Here is a 25,577-nt window from a genome sequence, read left to right on the forward strand (position 1 = left end):
CTTGCAGTAAGAAGCACTATACAGCCTTGCCATTCTTTGTGTCACTAAGCAGACCAATAATGCTACAAATTTACTTTAAAGTTGTGAATAAGCCTTTGTTCTATGCCCAACACATTTTCTGCAGCATAGTAATAGAACAGGTACACCCCTGGCTTATGAAATAATAAATAACCAATTTAAAATAAAAACACATTGCAAAGGAATTACTGAATGCAATCTCTCTGATGTGTTACGATAAAAAACTAGCAGAAGGGAGGGTAGAATATTTCCAACCCAGGCTTTTTACCTTTCGGCTTGAAGGAGTCACAGCCAACCCAATTCAACAACTCTAAGACAAAGCTGTTACTTGGGATAAAAGAATTATCTAAACATATATCCCATGTCTGCTGCAGGATTTAGGGTTTCACTGATGTTCAAAGAATGAGAGTGACACTAAGGGCAAGAAAAAAACAACTCAGGCAGGGCTGCCTCCAAACACTGCATGTATTAATGAACTTAATAGCCCATCCTCCCAGACTGGGGAACAGACATGCCAGTCGGCCCTGATGACACCAAGTAGCACGTGTTGAGGGCCTCTGAACACAGAGACCAAGGGGAAGTGAGACTGCAGTAGAGGTCACTGCAGAGCGACCTGAGTCATCCACCGTGCACCTTCCAGACCCCATGAGCAGAGGAGTGGTAGAGAAAACAAGGAATGCCCAACTCTGTCCTCAAGCAGGGGGGGTTAACTATGAAGATAAAACATACACCTTGCATAGTGGAAATGAAAGGCAGAGTATGATTAAATGCTTCAAAAGGCAGGTGGAAAGCAAAAGCCACAATAGAGAATAACAGCAAAGAGGAGATGGTGATCCTGGAGCTGAGGGTGCTGGAAGGGGTAGGGAGGAGGAACTGGGAGAGAGCTGGGCCTAACCTGTCAGCGAGTAGAGGAGGTCTACTTTGGGGAGGGGATCAGCAGGATCAAATAAAGGCCTGGAATTGGGAAGAAGCATTTGAGGGTGGTGAGGAGGCAGGCCTAGATGGAAGGGTAGAGATGGGCCCTAGAGGAGAGGGGTCGAGGAGCATGAGAAGCTGGGAAACCTTGCTGGACAACAAAGGGAAAGCTGTCATGCATGCCAAGCTGATAAGAGCCATGATGCTCTCTGCCTCCATGGCTGGCTTCTCCAGGGAGGTTCAGGTTGGGGGACAGGTTCAGGGTCGGGGAGGAGGAGATGGAGGCTGGGACTAGCAGGGAAATTCCTGAGGCCTGGTGCTCTCCTCCCACCCGCAAAGGATAACTCTGCAGCCAACCCACTGGAATGGTGGAAACACCAGTCCCAGCACAAATGCCCTTGGTCCACAGAGCACAGCCACTCTGGTAGGGAGGGACATATACTCTCCAGGAGAAATGGCTCCTGCGTAATCAAGCAGGGCTTGTTGACTGGGGGGTAGATAAAGGTAACCAGAGAAGAATGGGTTGGGTTGGGGCGGGGCAATCCTAAAGAAAGAAAGCAATGAAAAAGGCGGATTTGGTTACAGATTGTTGAGTTCTTTAGTGCATTCAGGAACCCTTCCCTGGAGGAGATACAGGAATTCTTTTCCTTCTCTCCAAAACTCTGAAGCAGGTAAATAAGTGGTGGCAGCCCACCCTGAACTGGGTCTTCACCAGCATCTCCTGCATTTAACTCCTTAGCCAGGAGCTTGTGAAGAGACAACTAAGGTGCAGCAAGAAAGGTCTGGAGGAGCTCTCAGAGGAGGGCGAGCCCCCCGCCTCACCAGACTACACTTCATCAAGGCCCGATGGGGTTGGTGGAACACAGAGACAGTTGGCTGGGGCTGCTGGCATTGGAAGATGCTGGGAAGCACCCTGGCTGCTGATGGTAGTACATGCATGAGTTAGGCCTCAGGCTGCACCCACCACCCCGCACTTGCCCGCCAGACACCCTGGAGAACCGGCTTTCCTCCCATACACTCACACCACCTAGCGTCTGCAGCCTGACTTCTGGGATCTCCCTCATCAGGCGCCACCCACAGCCCCGTCCTCTATTCCAACCACGTGTCAGCTGCTCCCTACCCCTCAATATCACCAGGCAATAGCCATTCCTACTTATCTTCGATTCAGAACATGGGGAATTGCTCCCTTCCCTCAAAACTCCATCTGTGTCAAAGCTCTTGCAGCTGTTTCCTGGTTCTCTCCCACCTTCTCCATGCTGACTCCTTGCTGTCACCACTTTTCCCCTTGTCACCAACCACCTTTTCCCAGCCTTTTTCTCCACTCTCACCCTCCAGTTTAGTCTTCCTGTTGTGGCCAGACTGATGTTTCTCAAAATACAAACCAGAGCCTTCCCTTAAGCCCCTTCCACTGAGCCTCCAAATCCTTCAGCTGGTCACTGTGGCCACTGCTTCAATGCAGGGCTGACACACACTTGCTTCTGATACTATTATCCAAAGAGCTTGTCCCATAGTGGCACAGACCATCTTGCTTTATAAATATTCTGCAGGCAAAAAAATATTCATGTGATTCTTAAACTGAGATCTAAAGCAATTTCACCACAGTGCTCTGTGAACCCGATCTGTGAGATAAGGTGTGTGAAGAAGATAGCCTTAGTGCAACGGCTTAAAAACTGATTGTATTCATTGCCTAGTCCAGAAAATGCTCCAAGCACTTTATATTTTACGAAATAATACTGAGTTACCAGCAGACATCAAAATGACTGACAGCTGCCAATTACTTAGCAACAAGATTTGATAAGTGACATACACATATATATGTACAGTTTCATTTTGAAGCCTTCATCAAGGCAGGCGAGATGATGCCATCTTGTGAATACAGAAGGACGTATCTCCAAGACCATGTTTGCTGGGGCAAGGCCATCACCTCTCCAGAGTGAGGGGACAATTTGGGGTCTGCCTGGAGGAGCTGTAGGAGTGAGTCTGTGAACCTGGTATCTGTGACTTGCATGTGCCCCACATGCTTGCTTGGCACTGATAGCATCAATAAAGAAATTAACTCCTATGTACAGGGAAGCAGGACCAGGACTCCAGAGAATTGACAGCTGGGGACACAGGTAGAGCTGTCAGCTTCAAAGACACCTCTGCTGTGCTAAGAGGATCCAGAGCTTGGCTCCAGGAGCACAGCTATGGAAATCAAGGCACAGAAAGAAGAGGTTCAACTAACTGCACACTGACTTGTGTTTCTTTTCCAACTCTGCTCCTAATGGGAACCTCCTAAGTTTAATCTGAATAGTGAGGTACCCATCTTAATTTAAGTACACAAAAGGAGAATTTTACAAGATCTCAATAAAGAGCATCCTTTAACTGTTGACAGCAGTTGAGTCTCCTGTCTCCTATGGGAAGGGAACCTTAGACCCGGAGCAAGCAGACTGAATGAGACAGCCCCATGCTGGGAACTCCCTGATCACTTCAGACATGGTACACCTGGAGCATACTTCGAGTCCGGGAGTTACCGCGCTGGGTACTGGAGACGGGTGCAGGACAGGACAGAGAGCCCACAGACAAGCAGGGACAACAGAGAGTGAGCAGGTACAGACACAATCCCTGTGTGGCTCCCTTGTACACTAAAAGGTCAGAAGAGGATGCTGAGAGTGTGTGATGGGGAGAGCTCCCTGTGAAGAAGTCCTAGGGAAATACTCAGGAACCCTAGGACCTGGTGAGAGGTGACAACATGCTAGCAGCCCTCGCTCTTGGCGCCTCCTCGGCCTGGGCATAGTGGACATGGACGAGGGGGCAGCTTGTTTCTCATTGGACAGTCTTTTTTAAAATGTCCTAGTAAACCATACTGATAACAAAGCCTACTGGGTGATTGGCCTGCTCCTTTTTCTGTCCTCTCTGAACCACCAAGGTTTGTTTGTCTGAGGGCCATGACTAAGGCTGCGGCCTTTCTCTGATCTTACTTTTCCTTTTGGGCCTGTTCCTCTTGGTCCCTATTATAGAAAACCAAGGTTGCCAGGTTTAACAACGCCTCCAAATTTTGTTTAGGGCCCAGGGCTTGCTTTTGGAGCTTTCTCAAGCGCCGCCAGAGTGGATGCTGAGGCTGAGGAGGCGCCGAGAGCAAGGGCTGCTAGCATGTTGTCACCTCTCAATGGGACACTGAAAGGCCCTGCACAGGGCCTGGCTGAGAGGAGCCACAACATAAACCTAAGTGCTTCTGCAGCCTCTCTTTGCTCATGTCAGGTTGATCAGGTGTGGGCACCTCAAGGCAGCAGATAGGCCAATGCAAGATACTATGAGAGATATGACCAACTCTAGCTCTAGCCAGGCCACCTACATTGCCATGGTCCAAATTTGGGAAGTCAGCACTTGAAATAATACGACTGATCACAACTCACTGCCAGCTTCAGAGCTACATGGGTCACATGTGGAATGTCTGTAGAGCAGCCCTGCTACAGATGGCACCAGGACCACATTTCTCCATGATGCCTCAGCTTCCATTTCTACCTCCTGAGGTCCATACCCCTCTCCAGGCCACAGCGGTCCCAACCACAGACCTGCTGAGAATAAATATAAAGCTTCTACCCAACCTGGAGAAGCATCACCAAGCAGCTGCCACTCTCAAAGCCATCGGGCTTGGAAACAGGCCTCACTCAGGGCAGAATTTGTGCTCATTTCCCCAGATTGCACCAGAACTGGAAGACTGGTCACCAGAAGTTTTTTCCTTTTCAGAATTCACCCAGCACACAGTGATAACCTCTGCTCTTGTGGACAATTCATCAAACTGTGCATGGCTCAAGTTACTGAACAAACAAGACTTTCTGCCTGCAATTCCAGTAAATGGCTTCAGCAGTTCTCAAGCAAAGGAAGCATCAATCCCCTTCTCCCCCTACTAGGGATTTCTCCATGAGATTTAACCAGCCAGGGTGGAGTCAGAACTGTAGGAAGAGACCCTTTGCATAGGCTCATACCACCTGGCCTTCAGAGATAGCCCAGGGGAGTCATCAGACTAAGAGTGGCTGCGTGGGGGTCTACACACGAGTCCTGTTCAACTGTCAGCAGCCTCTGGTGCAGTATTGGGCACAGGCTGGCTCTGCCCCACCTCGCTGACACCCGGGAAGGAAGGCTGTGTCTTTCCAGGAATATCCTTCATGGCCGGTGGCTCCTGGGCAACGCTGCAGGGCATTGTAAGAGCCACGAAGGCCAGAGGAAAGCCACTTCAGGAAGCCCCATGGAGGTTGGTCAGATACCTGCAGAGAGGGCCCACTGAGGCATATTCAGTAGGGCAGTTTTCCCAGCTTCTGAGGCTGCTCCAGAAAGGGCAGAGGGTTGTTCTCTCCTTGAGAAGGAGGTAGGCATCCTGCTCCCCAGAAGCCATCCAAGGCCCAGGTTTCTGCAAGGCAACTACAAGATACTTGTATGGGTCCAGGCTGAATACAAGACTCACACAAAACACAGGGAGGAGTCTGAGAAGCCCAGATCCTCCCAAGCAGGGGCCCAGGCCCAGCACCTCTGACAATCCCTGTTCCCAGTGAGACACACATTTTACATGTTTCTATAGCAACTTACGGCTTCCCAAGCACTCTCTCAGCACTGACTACAATCGATCCTTGCAACCCCCCCCCCCACCCGCCAATCAGGAAATACCTCCTTTACCTACAGAGGAGGAAGCTGAGGCTCCAAGGGTCAAACTGACTTACCAGGACTGGGACCAGGCCTGCCAGTCACCTGCTGCCTCTCTCTCACCACCTCTACCCAGCAGAGTACTAACTGGTCCTAGTTCAGAGCTAGAATGCCTGGAGAGACTGGGGAGCAAATATATTTAAAGCTTTATGGGGGAAGAATATGCCTAGCAGGTTCCAAACAGACACAGCTCAGGACTACTTAAGATCCCAGAATTGGGTTCCTCCTCTCTCTCCAAAAAACTCTAGTGTTATTCAGGCACTATCATTTCAAATCAAGGTTAATCTCTCTAGCAGAAAAACTGAAGGGGGTAGCATAGCTAAAAATGGTAAGAAACACATCAAGGTGCAGGTCCATCATGTGAGAGCCAAACGTGTTGTATGAAGAAATTACCCTGGCTGGGCACAGTCACTCACACCTATAATCCCAGCACTTTGGGAGGCCGAGGCAGGCGAATCACCTGAGGTTGGCCAGCCTGGCCAACATGGTAAAACCCTGTCTCTACTAAAAATACAAAAAATTAGCTGGGCATGGTGGTGCACACCTTTAATCCCAGCTACTCGAGAGTCTGAGAATCGGTTGAACCCAGGAGGCAGAGATTTCAGTAAGCCGAGACTGCACCATTGCACTCCAGCTTGGGCAACAAGAGCAAAACTTCGTTTCAAAAAAAAAAAAAAAAAAAAAAAAAAAGGAACTCACCCATTCATATTAGCACAGTGTTAGAAAGCCACTCCCTCCTACAAAATCTTTCATTCCAGTGTGTGCTAACCCTAACCCTAACCCTAACGCGGACCGTAACCCTAACCCACTAAAGCTACATGGACTTTAGTTGCTCATAGGCAACACTGTACCAAGTTCTACTCAGCTTCTCTGCAACTCTTGTCTGGTTCATACAAACTGAGACTGTAGAGGCAGGAGGAGGCATGGGAAGTTTGGAAGGGCTCATCTTGGGGTTTGCTCTGCAACATCTGAAAGGCTTGGCTAAATCTCTTCCTGCTTTACAAGGACCTCACATGCCCATCCAGTGTGTCCCACACATGGTGACTGATATGATCAGGTCAGATGAAAAAAGGGGCACTCCTTGCTGCTGCCTGGTCATCCTCTCTGCCTTGGAAATACTTTAGGCATCTTCTCACTTGGAAACAGAGTAACCCACTCTCTAGGCTAAGATGCTCAGACTAAGAATTCTGGAAACCCACAGTTTTCTTTTCTTTCTGCCAGGAAAGACCTCTGCAGGACACGCCTACCTTGCATATTTTCCTTATCAACAGAGTTTTGGTCATGATACCTACTCACAAAGCAGGAATGATTAAAACTAAAACATCACCACAACCTGTAAAGCCAGGGGGGGAGGTGCCTACAAGCTTAAATACCACACAAAACCAAAAGGCATGTACCAAAAGGGGCGTGATGAGAAACAAAAGGTCAATTCTACAGAAGCTTTCCTGGACGAATATCTTTACTTTTAGAGGTTCACTGTCTAACTCTACAAAATATAAGGCATAAGTTTGGACTGGTGCAATTGAGTGCTACAATCTCACCAAAGAACAGCCAATGGGGTCACTTACAGCCATTTCTAAAAAGGCTAAAGAGAGGGCAGGAAGCCCATTGATAAGGGATTTTGAGTCCAAGCTCTTAGGAGGCTCCAAGCACTGGAGCTGAATCCTCAGTAACAGATATGAGAACTCCTTGGAAGGTCTTTAGGGGTCTTTTGAGAAAGGGTGCAGAACGAGTCTGAAGGGAGCAAAAATACACAGATAATACACAGTGACAAGAACTCAAGTTTGAGGAGCGCATACTTGTTTGTCCCCAAGTTGTAAATGTAACATAAAAAGACAGTTAGGACTGTTTCCTCTCTTTGTTTTAATGAAACATTATGCATACATTCACACACGTAAGGCACTTGATAAGCGGGTGTATAATTTTGACTCTACAGATGGCAGCTCTGGGATGTTACAGTGCCCTTTGTGAAACAATATTTAAGATGCCTCCAAGTACTGGTGGCAGCTGACCCCAGCTGCAGGTACGAGAAGGTATCCTGGAACTCCCTAGAAAATGTTAATCTAAGGGGCCATTAAAGTAGGAAGATGCCCCTGAACCACTCAGAGTGATGAAAAGGCTTTTGGCCTCTGCTTGAGTGTGAGGTTGCAGGACGTGCTGGGTGGGACTGGCATCTGCCTCCCAGGCACACCAAGACCATCCACACAGGCACATGAACCAGGAAGGACTGGTGCTGACCTCACTATAGGAGGGTGCAGCACCACTACCAGCTGCCCAGGAGGATCATCTTTGGAGAAACACTTTCTGGAGTGTAATCAGCATTTTTCCAAAGACACAGGGTTTATCACTACCTGCTGTTAGGATCAGTGACTTGATAACTGGAATTCCAAGATGAGGTCAAGCCAAGTGCTCCCAGTGGAGGCTGCTTTCTCAGCTGAGCCCAGGAAGAAAGGCTGGCTCTGCGACTTCACTCCTTTTCACCTCCTTGGCAGAAAGGCCTTCTCTGAAACTCGTGCCATCCATCTTTGCCACCTTCTAGGCTCTTCATCATCATCATCACTGCCCACCCACACAGTCAGCCCCTGCCCCCAGACCACCCCCCACGACAGCCTCTGCAGGGGGTGACGCACACCCACCCATCTGTCTCCCCACGCCTCTGCCCCCAGGACTGACCTCTGCCTCCTCTACTAGACCTCAGCCAGCCTCTCCCATGGTGGTGGCTTCTCACTATTTGACCACAACTTCCTACTTTTCCAGCCCTCTCAAACTCCCACAAAATTAGAACTATTCTTGGACTGCATTGCTACTTCCCGTTCCTGGTGTCCTTCATTCTCTTCTCACTCTTCCAGACTCCCAGCTGCCCTTCACTCCCTCTGCCATTGGACCCACAGCTTGGCCTCTTCAACCACCCTCTCATCGATACCTTAACCACCTTGACTCCTGTCCTCCCATGGCACCTGCCCTAATTCTCAACCCTGAGTCTGAGAAAAGCCTGCATTGCCTGTATCCACTACGCTGGGTATTGCTGGAGGGAAGCTGCACTTATACACAATGATGCCACCTCACATTGGTGGTCCACAATCTCAAATGGGGTCTAAAGTTTTTACATCTCTGTCTTCGGTTAGCCTCCTTCCTGTGAATTCAACCCAGGGCCACCCCAAACTTCACTCTCCCACATAATAGCAAACCTCTTCCTACCTGTGGCACACAGCTCCATTTCCTACCTAATCAAGACAATGGAAGCCACGAGAATTAACACCTCCACTTCTGATACACCCACAGCCTCACACTTGGCCTCACCTGCAGCTCCTTCCTTCTGCCTTGGAGCATGAGTACTCCCTTCTGTGGGCTTGGGTCTCTCTCCTCGTCCTCTGAACCCATCTCTCCCCAGCCTCACTCCTGAGCCTTCCAAATCTCTGGCTATCCCATTCTTTCCCCTCCTCACATGGATGCACTCACTGTCTTCCCATCCTTAAATAGTACCCCTCCTGGAACCCCTTCCTTTTTGATCTACATCCAAACTGCTCAAAGAGTTGTTCTCACATATCTTCATGTCTTCATCTCCCAATCAGTCCTCAGCCCACTGTAATCTGGCTTCTGTCCCCCAGGTCCCTGTGACTTTGTGTGAGGGAAAGGAAACTTCGAATGTAGGCAGAGCCACATTCTGCATATCACAGCTCCCAGAACGGCATGAATCCCATGTGTGAGAAAGAGCTGAGGCCTCGGGATGTGGTGAAGTGGGCCTGAGACCATTTCTGGCACTGGCAGGCGGGATCCTGGAATGCATGTGCACGTATGGGTGTACGCATGTGTGTGCTTGTGTGTGCACCTGAGGTCACATAGCAGTGGCAGCTTCACATCTACTACTTTGTTGCATCTAAGGCCTGCTGTGACGCGCCTGGCTATGCTAAAGTAGGAACCACACCAAATTCCTGTAATTGCGCTCCTTTGTGACTGTGACCATACTTCCCAAATCAAAAATTGAGACATGAGGTCTCATGATAGGCAGGACTTTTAAACTTGGAAGCCCCCTTGCGAAAAGCTGGAAAAGCTGATTGCACACATACATCAAGAGACAGAAACCATGGCACAGCACCCTGCCTAGATTCTGAGTCAGCAAACTACAGTGGGTGCTGGCTCACAAGGCAGCCTCTATCTCTTCCAGGGCCTCACACGAAGGGGCTTCTGTTGTGTGATTGTAAGAAGAGAAAAAGTCAACAGGAGAGGCACTGGGGTGTTCCATGCCAATTGGAAGCAGATTCTCCACTCCTCCCCTGGACAGCAGCCACAGTCACAGCAAAGTGGGGGGATGAGGGTGGACTCAGTCGTCTCTCCTAGCGCTGAGCAGCTCAGATGTACCCACGGGCCCATTCACTGAGGGCCCAGCAGCTAAGCCTATGTGACATAATAAAGTGGCCTCTGTGGTCCTACAGACTCATTCCCATTAGTAACAGCACATGCTGGAAACACATCCTATCTTCCTTATTTTTCACAAGGGAAGTGATATGGTTCATAGACGCCTGGGTTTGAACCTTGACTGTATAAAAACGAACTCACAGACAGGCTCACGGGATAGTTAACCAGAGTGTAGAGTTTCTGTTTCTCATTGATTGGGCCTAATACAAGAGCTTTTTGTACCCCTGCACTATTATTTCATCACGGACACTGATCTTTCCAATGTCAAACAAACGTCACTCCTCATCTCTCTTCCTCTTTATGTTGTGAGGCCCCAGGAATCATCATTTCCTGAGGTTAGCATGCTATGGAATGTTATCTCAAGGGGAATTTTGATATGGAGGAATCAAAGTCATTGTTTCCTCTTAAAGGGAGGCTGTGTACAGTGAGAGCAAACTGGGGCAGGGAGATATGTGCCCTTCTTTCCATTTCAGCAAGAAAGCACACCCTGCTATTAAAATGTATCCCAAGAAATGGGTGGATGTCCAAGCTGCCATTCTGTCGGCACCAAGGGAAAACAATATATGCTTTTGTTATTGAAACTCATGTCCTGTTTTGATTAGAAACTCCAAGGTCATTAGTGACCAAAATGTTCTCCATCTCCTCTCTACTGTTTCAAGCAAAGCAGAAGCTGAAAGAAGGAAGGAAAAGATTTTGGGGAGGAAAGTGTATGGCATGATGAGAGTTTACTACGGACTTGGAGACTCTGGGAATCTGTGGGAAGTAACGAGATGCATGTCCCTCTTGAACTGGTGGAAAAGTGTGCTGACACTCACAATCGCAAGGCAGTTTGTAAAAGGAATCATCACCAAAAATGGCCACCATGAGGGGAGAAAACTAGGGCAACTCAGGGGGCCCAGGACTCAATACGCACGTGGTTCATCCAAAACAACTGAGGCCATCAGCCCAAACTACGGACCATGGACACAGAAGAAAAGTAACCATCACCCATGGCAAGTTTTCAAGTCCATCAATGACCAAGAATTAGGAAGGCTTGGAAGCTTGGCTAGTGGGGAGGAATGTCAAGGCAGGCCCGTCCTTAGGCAAGTGGGTACAGATGTGAATTTTGCTAAGGATGATGGAATGATTTGTGCCCTCCTGTCAACATTGCCAAACTTCCTAACATATCTTAAACAAAATGGGGGAAAAAAAAAGAGTCATGGGATTGGGCCTGCCTTATCCTTCATGTATGTAATGTATATAACCCCATGGACATTCATGATCCAGCAGACTTTCCATGAAGTGGTCTGCACTCAGGATGGCCCCGCAGAGCCCAGATAAAGATGCTGTCACATGGCCAGAGGGCAACACAGTTCTTAAGAACTGAAAACCCAGTTTTCTATGCTGCATCCAGAATACAGCTGCCCTGGTTTCTCATATCTCTTCTTATTTTCCATGGTAGCAATAAAGGACTTATCTTGACAGTTTTTTCTAAACTCGAATTCTAGGGCTATTCAGCAAGAACGAATTCCCCTGTTTGCTTTATAAGCAATGAAAATAATTTTACTAGATTCCTTTTTAAAAAATAGGACTTTTTTTTTTTTTTTGAGATGGAGTCTCACTCTGTTGCCCAGGCTGGAGTGCAGTGGCGCAATCTTGGCTCACTGCAAGCTCCGCCTCCTGGGTTCAAGCCATTCTCCTGCCTCAGCCTCCCAAGTAGCTGGGACTACAGGGGCCCGCCACCATGCCCGGCTAATTTTTTGTATTTTTAGTAGAGACAGGGTCTCACCATGTTAGCCAGGATGGTCTCCATCTCCTGACCACGTGATCCACCTGCCTCAGCCTCCCAAAGTGCTGGGATTACAGGCATGAGCCACCACGCCCGGTCTAAAAGTCATAGGACTTTTTAAAAGGCTTTTAAAAATACTTTTTAAAAAGCCTTATTGTCTTTTAAAAGGAATCCTTAAAATTGACATTCATTGCTTATAAAGCAAACAGAGTTAATAACTGGTTACTTACCTTTTGATCATCTATAGCTAGCTGCCACTGGGCTAAATACTGCCACAGAGTGAGGGACTAGGAAGATGGTCAAACTGTAGGCAATGGCTTTTTCAATGACAAAAGACGTTACATTCTTGAATCTTTCACTAAGGTGATTGCTGGCTATTGGCTTCTTTAAGTCTAAGGAAAATAAATAAACTTACCTTGAAAATTTACTGGGGCCTTCACCATCTTCATCATCGAAGTCCATTCTGAAAAGTCAAGATCACAAGTGAGCACTGATTATCTGGAGAACATTTTAACTGGTAACAGGAGTTGCTGGAACAAAAGGAGCTTTATTCACTAGGACTGCTATCCATTGGTCCCAACTTTTGGCAGTGCCACAAGCAATATCTCTACACAGTCATCAAACATGTTCAAGACAAGAAGAGGCAAAATGAAAGGTCTTCAGTCTAAGCACCACTAATTCTATGGCTGGGAATATTCAAGTATCAACTTGTCCCTCCAGAACTCTATACGCCATTCCCTTCTCAGAATTCTTAGCAGCCAATGGATTGCTCTGGCTACGATGGAAAGGTATATCTTCCTTGTCTCTCACCATCTTTGGGAATACCTGCTCCGCTCGGCATCATCTATTCCACATTAAGACTGTTTTCTTACTTTGTCTTATGGTATATTAACAGCCTGAAAAGGCTCATGGGATTTTGAAAACAGAAGTTGTCAGGGTGAAGGGATCACAAATGAAAGAGAACATACTACTAGTTGTACTGCTTAAAAATGTGGCTGGTCTTGATGAGTCAAAGTGAAAAGGACATTTAAGACCTTGCCCTATTAAATTCAGGACCAAAAACATGGCTGTTGAGGGGAAAATGGCTGTTTGGGGCCCAAGCTACTCAAATCGGTTGTGCCTATGGAAACTCACCAAGTAATTATTCAGACTCACCATTTACTGGGCCTCTCAGTGTAAACATAAGACAAAAAGACTCGATAGATATTTGTTGAACTAATATCTTAAACTCTTCTCAAAAAATCATGTCTCTCTAATGGTAATTAACATGATTCTTGAACATGTTAGGGCAGAGGGGGTACTTAATTGGTGTCAAGTGTACCCAGAGTCCTTGGGGAAACAAAATGAAAAATGATACAGATGTCTGAGCTCTCCTGGACATCCAGGGTGAGTGCAGCTCCTTGAAGAGAATGTCTCAGAGCCCCTGCATTCCCCATCTTGTTCTTTGTAGTCCTGGTGGACTGGATGAGGCATAGTTCCCATGGAATTCAAGCAAAAGGAAGGCCAGTCTGCTTGGCAGCCTGGACTGAGATATTCCTTGCCTAAACAGTTCAGTATCAGAATGGACTGTGTATTAAATGACCACTGCTACAGATTCTAGAGCTGCCGGCCTCCCAGTAAGGGTGACCCATACCCTCAGGCTCTAAGGGCAGGGCTTCAGTGGCTAATGAGTGACTTGGAGAAGGCGCAGGACCCCCAGGTTACCAGGAAATGGCCAGATTACACAGGGCAAGCCATCCTTGCACGGGCACACCCAAGAAGCTCCCAGCAGGACAAATCCTCGTCTCTAGGGGATTTGGGGCAACTTGAGGGACCTAGGGACTGGAATTAGGTAAGGCAGAGAAGTATTTTCTTCTTAAAATCAGTATCTTTTGTTTTTGTTTTTTTTTATGTACAGCATAGCCGAAGTCCTAATCTTGGCCTTATTTTGTTTGGAATGACTGATAGGATCCCTTGCTAATTTGGAATCTCTGGTTCTCAGACATAAGGGTTATACTAAGTACAAGAACAAAAGGAGTTACATGATTGGAAAAGATGACAGTAATGATAACAGAAATACCTATGCACAAAAAGAACAGGAGATGGGGTAGAAAAGTGAGAAGAAAAAAAAAGTACAGTTAAAGGGCCTTACAGACACCACTAAGAGAGACAAACACACAATTCTGCAAGGTAGTTTGCGAAGCCAGGCACCAGGCAGCAGCTGTAGAGTTGCCGATGTTGTGGACAAGTGGGAGCTGAATGCAAGACTTCCTAAATGGATCAAAGCTATCAATATTCTGCATAATTACTTAGTCATCACCCCACCTTTCCTGGAAAATTACATCGGGAAGGTAACCACCAAAAATGCTGTAACCAAATTCTGCAGAACCCGGTGTTCTGCAGAGTCGCAGAACTACGCTGCCACCTAGTGTTCACTATGGGGAAGAGCGATTTTGCCGTCCACGTGAAGGTTATTTAACACCCCGTGCGTGCTGTCAAAAACATTTCAGCGTTAAGAAAAAGAAATCGCAGTTTCAACATTCCAAAGAACTCATGCAAGCATTTAATGAAACCACAGGTGGGTATGAGACATACAGTTATCTTTAAAATTCCTTTTAGATCAAGGTGGTATGAGTGTGATTGTCAGTACTCCTGCAAAATCCAATTTATAAGCCAGCCCTCTGTCCTCAGCCTGCATGATCTTTGGGGTGTTTAGGGTGACCAACCATCCTGATTTTCTCAGTACAGGAGTGAAGATACCTGGGATCTAGGACTTCAGTGCTAAAACTGGAAAAGTCCCGGACACAGCACGATGGTTGGTCACCTTCGTTTTCGCAGAGTTCTGTTCTTTACCCAGCCCTTTGTGGGACCAGACAGATAAGGAAGTGAGCCCCGGTAAACAATCCCATGTTGGCCAGGTCAGCTGTGGCTCAATCAAGCAGAGGGTATGAGAAAGCGATGGCCTTGCTCCAGACCCAGAGTCTTCTGAAGTCCTCTGGGAACTTGGGAACCAGCATTTGTCTGGGAAAATTAGGGGCCAAGATCCTGTGCCTCCCACCTGTGCATGGGTACAGCCATCAGCTCTGATAATTCAGGGGCGAACCAGGAGATGAATCAGGACACAAATGTTTAAATACTCAGGATGACTCAATCCACCCAAAAACAATCTCACTGGCTCATCAGCAACATGGAAAACAAGGCAACCCTGGAGGACACGAAGGATCTTTTAGAGCCACACCTGCCAAGATGCTGTTGCTTTGGACCCCTATCACCATCTCAGATTCCCTACTTTACAGAGGACTACCATAAGCCATGCCTAGTTCTTTGCTATAAGTCTAAGTAAATCTTGTTTTATATCTTTTATGGGTCTCTATTATACAGCAGCATCTGGATAATAAAGGAGAGAAATCAAAATACGACTTTTAAGTCCTATTGTACTCACCTTAATTCAGCACAGTGAATGGATGATAGAAAAGTCTTCAAAACGGGGGCTGAAAATGCATTTTACTGTACTTTTCTGTCAATGAGCCTGAATGCCTGCCTCAATGAAAAGCCATGATAGGCATTTCCAAAGTTGCAATTAGTTAGGAGTGAGTGATATGAAGCTCCCTAACAGTGACTGTAATCATAATAATGCTTCATCAAATACAAGCCACTAGACAGAAGTCACTTATGCTCTAGTGAGATAAAAGGGTTGGTCCCACAGTGACAGTAAAGGAGAGATCCCAGGCCAACCCAAAGCTTCTGCAAGAAGTGAAGTGTCAAGGACTGCTGGAAAATGCTCCTCCTTTGGAGCCTGGACTGGCCAGCCCAGACTGCAGCAATGCTAGCACATAAAAGCTCACCAAAAGAAACAGCTGCTTACGGAAATATACCTACAATTTGACCACATTCCAGCAGCTCCCAGGGTTACCTTAGAAGGAGATGCTCGTCTCTCGGCTATAAGTAACTTGAAAATAGTTTTTCTGGCCGGGCGCGGTGGCTCAAGCCTGTAATCCCAGCACTTTGGGAGGCCGAGATGGGCGGATCACGAGGTCAGGAGACCGAGACCATCCTGGCTAACACGGTGAAACCCCGTCTCTACTAAAAAATACAAAAAACTAGCCGGGCGAGGTGGCGGGTGCCTGTAGTCCCAGCTACCCGGGAGGCTGAGGCAGGAGAATGGCGTGAACCCGGGAGGCGGAGCTTGCAGTGAGCTGAGATCCGGCCACAGCACTCCAGTCTGGGTGACAGAGCGAGACTCCGTCTCAAAAAAAAAAAAAATAAAATAAAATAAGAAAATAGTTTTTCCTCAATGATGCTATTTTAGAAGCCCAGGATAGGACTCCAAGTGGAAAGGGACTGACACATCCCTGCCCTCAGCCTCCACCCTCCATCCCCATCAAAGGCTAGCTTTGGGATGGGCACAAACCCTAACTGGTCACCTCTGCTTCCCCCTAACTGAATTTGTCCCCAAGGAAGCCCCCCACCCTTCACCACACTGTCACTGAGATCAAGGAGGTTACCACAAACGTGCATTCCAGGTGACTTGCTTCAGCTCATTTCTCCCACGCATGCGGCATCACTTTTGAAAGAATCTGGGACTTCAGAACCTTCACCTTGAATCTCAACTGCTGGGAGGGCAGGCAGCTTGCTAAGACACTTACTGATGAAGGCTGTCAGGGAAGTGGGAAGGAAGTTAAACCATGAAGATCCACAGTGCTGGGCCAGGTGGGAGGCCTGGAGGATCCCAACTGCGAGACGTTGGTTTTACTTGGCTTTGAAACACTAGGATGGGAAGCGGGGTTATCCTGAAAATTTGGGATACTTCCCTCCACCAGAATAGTCAGGTCAGAGTGGGAAGACCTAGGCAAGGAATGGGGGTGTGGGAAGGTCCTTGCCAATGCCACTGCCCCCTTCCACCACCCCCATTCCCCTTCTCTCTTCTTTCCCCTCTCTCTCTGAGTCTCTCCACCATGTCCCACATTCTCAGAAGAAAGAAGGAGGTGGAAGAACACCATGCCATCAGTAGGGAGGGCAGTGGGAAATACGTGCCGTGGCACAGGAGCAGGGCCCTGCCATGGGGTTACCCGCATTTCAGTGAGAGTGAGTGACTTCCATCAGGGTCTCCTTTGTACTTAGCTAAGTGTTTAGGCTGTGGTCGAAGGAGCTATTATCATGAGCTTCTAGAACAGCGGTGACCTCAATCACAGAATTTCAGCAAAACATGTAAAAACATCAGATGCAAGAATTACTATGGAAACAGCCCTGTAAAAACGGAGGTTTCTTTGCTTAGACACAGGATACATCCGTAAGCCACTGAGGCTTGGCAAGTGGAATCATTGTTTGCCCCTCCCTCCGTCAGGGAAAAGGAAGTAGGGGTGAGGATGGTGGAGGACAAGCACCCTAGAGAGGTCAAGTTGGTTGATTTGCCTTCCACAGGTCATGCCCTCGCCCCTGGGTGATTTGTCAGCAATTGCTGCTCATCCTCCTTCCTCTTTCTTTGCTTTTCTTGATGTTTCACGCCCTAGGCTTTAAGTGGAATGCTAGGCTCTGTGTCCGCCTGCTCAGGATCCACATCTGCCTCCAGTGCCATGCTGTGTGTGTGACCCAGGAAGGAAAGCACAGTGGGGCAGGACTTCTTCAGAAATGGTACTGAAGCTAGATGCAGTGGCTCATGCCTGTCACCCCAACACTTTGAGAGGCCTAGGTGTGAGGACTGCTTGAGGCCAGGAGTTCAAGACTACCCTGGGCAACAGAGTGAGACCCTGTCTCTAAAAATAAAATAAAAAGAAATGGGACTGGGTCCCCAGTCAAATCATCAGCTCAGGGAGCAACCACAAATCAGGGTGTGGACACCAGGCTGGGGCCAGAAACATGGAGACCAAGGAGGGAAGTAGCCTGGGCTCATTGCAGCCCAGGCCCTGCGGGAGGGGAAGAGGAAACTCCTGGCAGAGGCTCAGAGGTGACTTCCCAGCACAGAGACAGTTCCTGGTCCTGTAAGTACTAGTCTGGGCCTGAGCATCTCTGCCTGGACTTGGTCCTGACTCAGCCCACCTGCCTCATCACAGAGTCCTGTGCTGGCCTCTTCTGGAAAAGGACTCAGGCAAGCAATGGGGCTCTGTCCTCAGGGAATGCGAGTTAGAGTGCACATAGACATTTAAAATAATTGTAAAAGGCCTGGAATTGGAAAAAGTCAATTAAGTTGATATGGCGACACCTCTTGTCTTCTTTTAGCAACTGCTGAGCTTAGCACCTAGTTAGCAAGAATGGCTGGTTGAAATTGGATGGCTGGGTTTGCAGGAAGCCCCAGAGGTGAACCACATCATTTATTACAGAGTTGATCTGCAGAGCTTTGCCCCAGGCACCAACACTGCTCTTCATAGCTCTGCTGGTCTCGCTATAAAGATGGTGGCAGCTGCAGATAGAGAACTGGCTGCATCAGCACCCAGTGAGTGCAGTGAGCGTGCTGAATACAGGGAAAGCTGGCATCACCACTGAGCTCAGTTGTTGGGTTTTTTAACCCCCTGCCTCATCAAAAAAACCTCAGGCCCTCCTTTAGAGACTACACAACACACATAACAGTCTTTTTTCCAACCTAAAATTACAAGGCTGAATATGCTTTTGCATTCTAGCAACACTCCATCCCAGATCCTGGTATTTCCTATTGCCTCCACCTCTGCTCCCTTTAAGAATCATATTGGACCACCTAAAAACGGGCCTACCCTATCGGCATTGGGCTGTGAGAAGTGGGTTCTGCTGTAACCGGACAGTTGCATTCCGAAGGAGCCGTGTGTTATCAGAAATTGCTTTAAAAGTACAAACTGGTTCAACTTCATGAGAAACCTTGTTTATCAAATAGTGCATTGAAAATAAAATGGATTCAACAGGAGAAAGGGGCTAGGTGATATATTGAGTCTGAAAATGTCCATCATGTTTTTCCTGCAGGAATTTGGTTGGTTGGATGGTTGGTGGGTAGTTGGTTGGTTGACTAGTTGGTTGGTTGGTTGGTTGGTTGGTTGGTTGGTTGGTTGGTTGGTTTTTTAGGTCTATGTACAGCTACAAACATTATGGATCATTAATAGGTGCAATTTTGGTTCCATCTGCTCAAGAGTGATGATATTTCTGGCCCTATCAGAACAAGTACACTTAGAACAATAGTACTTAGTATTATTACCACCTTCACTAGCAGAGCAGCAGACAATGCCAATGGTCTGGTCTTCAGGCACTGAGATTTAGCCAATTCTTTTGAAAGGAATTCCTGCACACCATCTATGAAGGAGGAAAGAACGGACAGCACCAGGGCGGAACCTTTGCAGCCCACAAGGGCTGGAGCTCGGTGCAGCCGTGCTGCCAAATCTGGCTTGGAGGCTCAGGCAGGATAATGGGCGAGCCCTCTCCCTTCAGATGGCCTGAGCCAGGCCCAGCAGGATCACAAAGCACATTCTCACCACAAGGACAAGCAAACAGAAGTCCCCAGCTGGGTGCCGAGACCCAAAACACTTAGAAGCAAATCATGTGCATATTTAGGAATCTTGCAAAAGCTAAACAGGATGCAAACTGCTGAGCTTCTATTCTACAGGACCGGGAGAAACAATATTTTCCTAACAGGTCAAGAGTGTTGCTCAACATTTATTAAGCCAATTCCTGGAAACGTTGAGGTCACTTACCCAGAACGCCGCTTTCCTCCACGGGCAGGCATGGCCCCCGCCATCCTCACCTGTCCGGTAGCCGCCATGGGGGCAACGGGCAATGTCACAGATCCAGGTATGTCTGAAGCCATTTCTGGAATTCAGCAAAGACAAGAGGTTTTGTCAATGCCAGAAAAGCCCAGTAACAGGCAAGAAAAGTTGTCATGCGGTACCAGAAGCACCACCTGCGTGGAGAGCCCAGGGACCTGCAGCCGGCAGGCCACTCTGCCATCATCAGCTATGCCACTGGGGCAAGTCTTTCCTCTTTCTCTGGAAAAGAGTATCTCTGGCAGTACTCTCATATTTACTGATCAGAACTGTGGTTAAACAGAATTAAAACAGCTTCGCAGCTTTCATAAGGGACTCCTGTCTCCTGACCACCTGGAGGCAGGTAAGATGCACGGGAATCTTTTGAAAGGAATTCCTGCATACCATCTATGAAGGAGGAAAGAATGGACAGCACCAGGGTGGAACCTTTGCAGCCCACAGGGGCTGGAGCTCGGTGCAGCAGTGCTGCCAAATCTGGCTTGGAGGCTCAGGCAGGATAGCGGATGAGCCCTCTCCCTTCAGATGGCCTGAGCCAGGCCCAGCGGGATCACACTAATACTAAGTTCTAAGCAGCACATAGCCAAAGCCTGAGGGAAAGAACCAAATCCTGGTAACCCAGATGGGGCACGCTCCCCGAGAGGCAACACCCTGCTGCAGTGCCCACCGCTGCCCCCTCTGTTGCCCTGGGTTCGTGTTCAAGCAGAAAGGCTGGTTGCCATGTCTACTCTGGACTCAGAAGCCCTGAGTATCTGAGCCCTGCTTGGCCCCTCTGTTCTTGATGAGGACGGTGAGCTCTAGGGTATTAAAAGCATCACTTCAGGCTACAGCAGGCCAGGCTGACGCTTCCTGGATCTCCAGAGCTGGACCTTTCCAGGAATAAATATTAATTTAAAGAATAAGAAGGTCTGGCACTAAATGAGAGTACCTTTCCTGCACATTGTGGCCAAGACATTATTTCCTATAAGCCAGACACTTTTGGAAGCTCATTAAGGTCATGTTAAGCATCCCTGATTTCAAAGAAACCACACTAAGAAGTCTCTCCTTCCTACCTAATGGAGAGCTCCTAAGCTCAGGCACCCTTTCTCAGAACATTCCATGGCTCGACAAATATTTCAAATGGCCTCTGTGATTCTGTTTACTGTGGTTGGGAAGGACTTCCACAGTGTTAGCTTTTCTTAGCTCAACTTTTACCCAGGGGAAGAAGGGAAGCAGCAATGTACAAAAATATATTTAAAAAAGATGGGTCAGGATACATAAGGAATCGGAACCCTTCTTAGTGGAGAGAGATGCCTAGTGATGTTGACAGCACACGGCTGGTGTAGGCTTCTGCTCTGTTTCCTTTCAGCAGAACTCAGGGAGTCCTGTGACAGTTGACCCACAGTTATGCCCCAAAACACTGTATGTTAATAAACACATTTGAAGCTCAACTTGAACTATCCCACTCAAAACTCTTGAAGAAGAATTTTACAATACACAATACAATTTCACAATAAACAAAATCTTAATTTAGTCACTCTGCTGTGTCCAAAAACTTTGGGAATGACTACACTTTTGTTTTGTTTTTTAAACCAAGGTACACATCGAAAAGTCCTCAAGGGAAAAAAAACTTCCTCTTAAAGTAATTCTCTCCCCTTTAGACAACTGAGTTTGTGACAGCTAGACAGTATTAAAAGCAATAACCCAACAACCTTATCATCTGCCTGCTTTGATAAAATATTTATAGTTTTCTAAAATGGAGGCTAAAACACATTGAGTCCATTATGTCCCCAAACGGAAGGGCAGAATCACTGTTAGAACAAAGACAGATGACAATGAAAGTCACTACTTTCTAAAATAAGTTCCACAGAACAGCAGCCCCTTAAGATTCTCCAAGAAACAGAGTTCTGTGGCCAAATAAGTTAAGAAAAAAGCTGGGCCGGGCGCGGTGGCTCAAGCCTATAATCCCACCATCCTGGCTAACATGGTGAAACCCCGTCTCTACTAAGAAATACAAAAAACTAGCCGGGCGAGGTGGCGGGCGCCTGTAGTCCCAGCTACTCGGGAGGCTGAGGCAGGAGAATGGCATAAACCCGGGAGGCGGAGCTTGCGGTGAGCTGAGATCCGGCCACTGCACTCCAGCCTGGGCAACAGAGCAAGACTCCGTCTCAAAAAAAAAAAGGAAAAGAAAAAAGCTATGTACTTACCCCCTTTCTTGGAGATTCCAAAGTCCACTAAAAACATATTGAGAAGTCCTACCTATATGAAGAAGTTAGCTTAGCTTTGGTTATCCCAGTATATCATAAATACCTCTAATTGTGGACACTTGAAAAACGTATCACCTGCTCAGCTAATGTTTTAAGTAGCACAAGTTTTGGTATTTTAAAGCCATTACCGTGTTCCTGCCTTCCAGTTGAGGAAATTTCAGGCTGGAAGAGATCTTAGCCATTGTTGGTAATCCTAGAAAGGTTGTCATCCCTTCTCTGTTCCAATCACCTGAATTTAATTTGGGTAAAACAAAAATGCCAATAGTTCTGGCAATACAAATTGAAAAAAGTAAAGCTCCTCAAAACCTTAGCTGGTGGGGTAAAGGATAAGGAATACTGAAAACCCAGTCATTTCTTTCCTCCAACAGATGAAGGGAGCAAGGCAAAGAGAAATTAGATGACCTGCGTGGGTGCCCCACAAGTGACCTTTCTTTTTCTTGTCTTATTTCATGTGTAGTTTCCTTTATTCATGTCCTATTTCATTGGCCAGAACTTTCAGAGCAATATTGAGTAAAAATGACCTATCGTGAGGTAAAAGAAAGTCACTACTTTGCAGTCAAATATATCTGGTTTCAAATCACAACTCAGACACTTCCCAGCTATGAGTGACGGGGCTACTCTAGGTCAAAGTGTCAGCTGTGAAATGTTCATAATATGTACCTTGAAGGGGCATTTTAAAAATTAAGGACAAGGTATGTGATGAGCCTAACGAAGTGACTGGGAAACAAAACACTCAAGCAACAATAGTTAAAACGATCATGATTATGCTGATGGTAAGCAATCTTGCTTGAGCCTTGCATTTAACTGGAATGAGCTGCTGGTTTAAGACAGACATTCTTTCTGTTGTCAAGGAATCTGCTCCTATGCCTACTTTAAAAAGTTTATTTAAGGAATGGATGCCTCATTTTATCAAATGCTATTTTTGGTAACTAAGTGTTCTGGATACTAAATAAGCCAAACAAAATGCAATCAATGAGACTAAAATTGACTTTAAAGATAAAATATTTTCTCTAATGTTGATTTTTAGGAGCCACCCTTAATAAATTCAAACAAAAGTGAGAAAACAAGTCTCTCTCCTCTGCAATCTATGTCCATATCTATAATGTGATCAGCTGTCAGCCTTCCCTGGAAAAGTAACTACCCGCTTCCCAAATCTGGCATCTTTTCTCTGTGACTCAAGTTCAAGCAAGCAAAGCTGGTGGAATGTCCACCCAAAGAAGGTGGCTTAGGAAAGTCCCTGACCAGGTTGGAGGTGACAGTCCCAAAGATAAGGCCTGGTATCAATAGATCAAAGAAAGCTAAACCTTCAGATGAAGAGCAGCCCTGTAAGTCAGTTGTTGATTTGCTCCAGGGTTTCTGAATTTCACTCACAGAGAACTGACCACTGCACTGTATAGGGAGGAAATCACACTTCGGATACCTCCAGGGTGACTGCAGCCACCGCCATACTCTGCAGCTGTGGGTGTACATGAGTAGCGCCTTTCCAGAGGAGAGCTCAGCAGTCTGTGTCAACAGACATTAGAATATCCACGCACATGTATACCCCTGACACACAGCAAACACACTCCCCGCTGTCCTGGACCTAACACAAACATAGCTTCTCCCTCGCTGTGAGGGGAGATGAGAGGGTGTGTGTGTGTGTGTGTGTGTGTGTGTGTGTGTGTGTGTGTGTGTATGTGTATGTGTTATATGCACAGAAAAAAGACTATAAGGCAGATAGAAATACACTAATATGTAAAACTTGGCTATTTGTGTTGTGAGAATTATAGGTGGGTTTTATTTTCTCCTAAAAGCTCTTCTTGTTTTTTTGAATATTCTAGTTTTTTTCCCAATGCATATGTTAATTTAATGTTAATTTAATGATATGTCAATTGAGTGATCACAAATAGAATAATACTTTTTTTTTTTTTTTTTTTGAGACGGAGTCTCGCTCTGTGGCCCAGGCTGGAGTGCAGTGGCCGGATCTCAGCTCACTGCAAGCTCCGCCTCCCGGGTTTACGCCATTCTCCTGCCTCAGCCTCCTGAGTAGCTGGGACTACAGGCGCCCGCCACCTCGCCCGGCTAGTTTTTTGTATTTTTTAGTAGAGACGGGGTTTCACCGTGTTAGCCAGGATGGTCTTGATCTCCTGACCTCGTAATCCGCCTGTCTCGGCCTCCCAAAGTGCTAGGATTACAGGCTTGAGCAGAATAATACTTTTTAAAGGGTTTCATGTGGAAGACACAGGAGAAAGTACACATAACTGGTGAGAACTAGAAGCAATGAATGAATGAGACAGAGACAGAGGAAGGGGAGCCCTTTTTAAATAGTAAGTGTCCAATAATGGGACGGATTGGTTTAAAGAACAATGATAAAATTTTACCTAAACTAAGATTTATGTTGGGTACCAACTGTGTTCCTGGCACTCTGCCATCTTCTTTGCACAAGTTTTACATCCACCCTATGAGGTAAATGGAAATTCATCCCATTTTACAGATCAGGAAACTTGGCAGAGACCGGTCAGCCCTGATCCCTGTAACACGGCTAGTGAAGGGCAGAGCAGGCTCTTACGTGTTTGGCCACCCACTGTGGGGTCCCTGTCCCTTGTGGTGCCCAGGCGGAGGCCAGGTGGCTGGGCAGATCCTTCCCTGGGGCAGCAAGAGATGTGCTAAGACCACAATTCTCCATCACAGGCCCAGATGAAAGTTGTATGGCATGTAAGACATGTTCATGCTTTGGGGTCACTCCATCTAGCCATGGGGTCTGTGGGCAAGCTATTGAACCTCACTAAGCTTCAGACTCCTCCTCTGTAAGATCAGGAAAATACTTACATCACATGATTGTTGTGAATATTAAGGAAAGCCAATTATTTATGATGTCTAGCAGAAGAAATGTTCCTTCTCCTCTGTTACTTTCCCCTAGAAGAGAATGTCTTTCCAAGCAGACATTATAAGTGTATGTATGTGTGATTTTTATATAACCCTTGAGCAAATTACTTAGCCTCTCTGTGCCTTGGTTTTCTATCTGCAAAATGGGCAGAGCAATGCACCTCCTGGAGTTATGAGGATTAAAGAAGCTAGTAGTTGTAAAGCACTTAGAATGATGCCTGGCACAGCGTAAGCACATGTAAGTGTTCAATAAAAATACACACAGATGCTAACACCACTTAGAATCATTTCGCTATGGTGAGGACTTGAGTCACTTCTATAATGTTGCTTTTCTGGTTCTAATTCACAGGATTGCAGGAGAGGTCAGAGGGGCAGCGGGTGCAAGAAGGCCCTCTGAACACCTCAGCACTCCACTCATAACACATTCCCGCGTGAAGCTGTGGCCAGAGACAGAAGGAGGAGCTGCAAAACCCCGGCAGCCTGAGATGAGGTGCTCCACCTGTGCCGACCTCCAGCGGTCTCTCTACCCAGAGTCCTGTCTCTACACAGCTGGCAGGCCCACCCGGATCTCAGGAGGGAGTGCAGACCCTACTCGGGCCTCCCTATGCGGAGCTGAGTCCTGAGCTGGAGCCTGCACCCAGTCCATGCTGCATCAGCCTCCTCCATCCTGTCTTCCACCCACACACGTCACACACCACTCACACACACATCACATCAACACACATGCATACCGCTCACACACACAACACACCTCCACACACATCACTCACATCAACACACATACACAACACACACACCACACACACCCCTACCACTCTCAACACATATACACACCTGCACACACCCCACACACTCCACACACACCACTCACATCAACACACATACACACTTGCACACACCCCACACACATCTCTCGTCAACACACATACACAACACTCTCACACACCACACACATCACTCACATTAACACACATA

General features: G+C 47.1%; 1 protein-coding gene across 2 annotated transcripts in view; it reads right to left on the minus strand.

The window, feature by feature from the left end:
* The window catches only part of ARNT2 (aryl-hydrocarbon receptor nuclear translocator 2), a 162,781-nt gene that overhangs the window by 132,431 nt on the left and 4,773 nt on the right, over positions 1–25,577 (minus strand). For both annotated transcript variants that reach the window (XM_011938371.1, XM_011938373.1), the window contains 2 exons: positions 19,426–19,540; positions 12,213–12,260 (listed from right to left, as the gene is read on the minus strand). In XM_011938371.1, coding sequence (XP_011793761.1) covers positions 12,213–12,260; positions 19,426–19,538 — 161 coding nt within the window. In that variant the 5' untranslated portion in view covers positions 19,539–19,540. The remainder of the gene's footprint in view (positions 1–12,212; positions 12,261–19,425; positions 19,541–25,577) is intronic.

Source organism: Colobus angolensis, unplaced genomic scaffold (genome assembly GCF_000951035.1).
Source record: "Colobus angolensis palliatus isolate OR3802 unplaced genomic scaffold, Cang.pa_1.0 Scaffold172, whole genome shotgun sequence".
NCBI classification, from domain to species: domain Eukaryota; kingdom Metazoa; phylum Chordata; class Mammalia; order Primates; family Cercopithecidae; genus Colobus; species Colobus angolensis.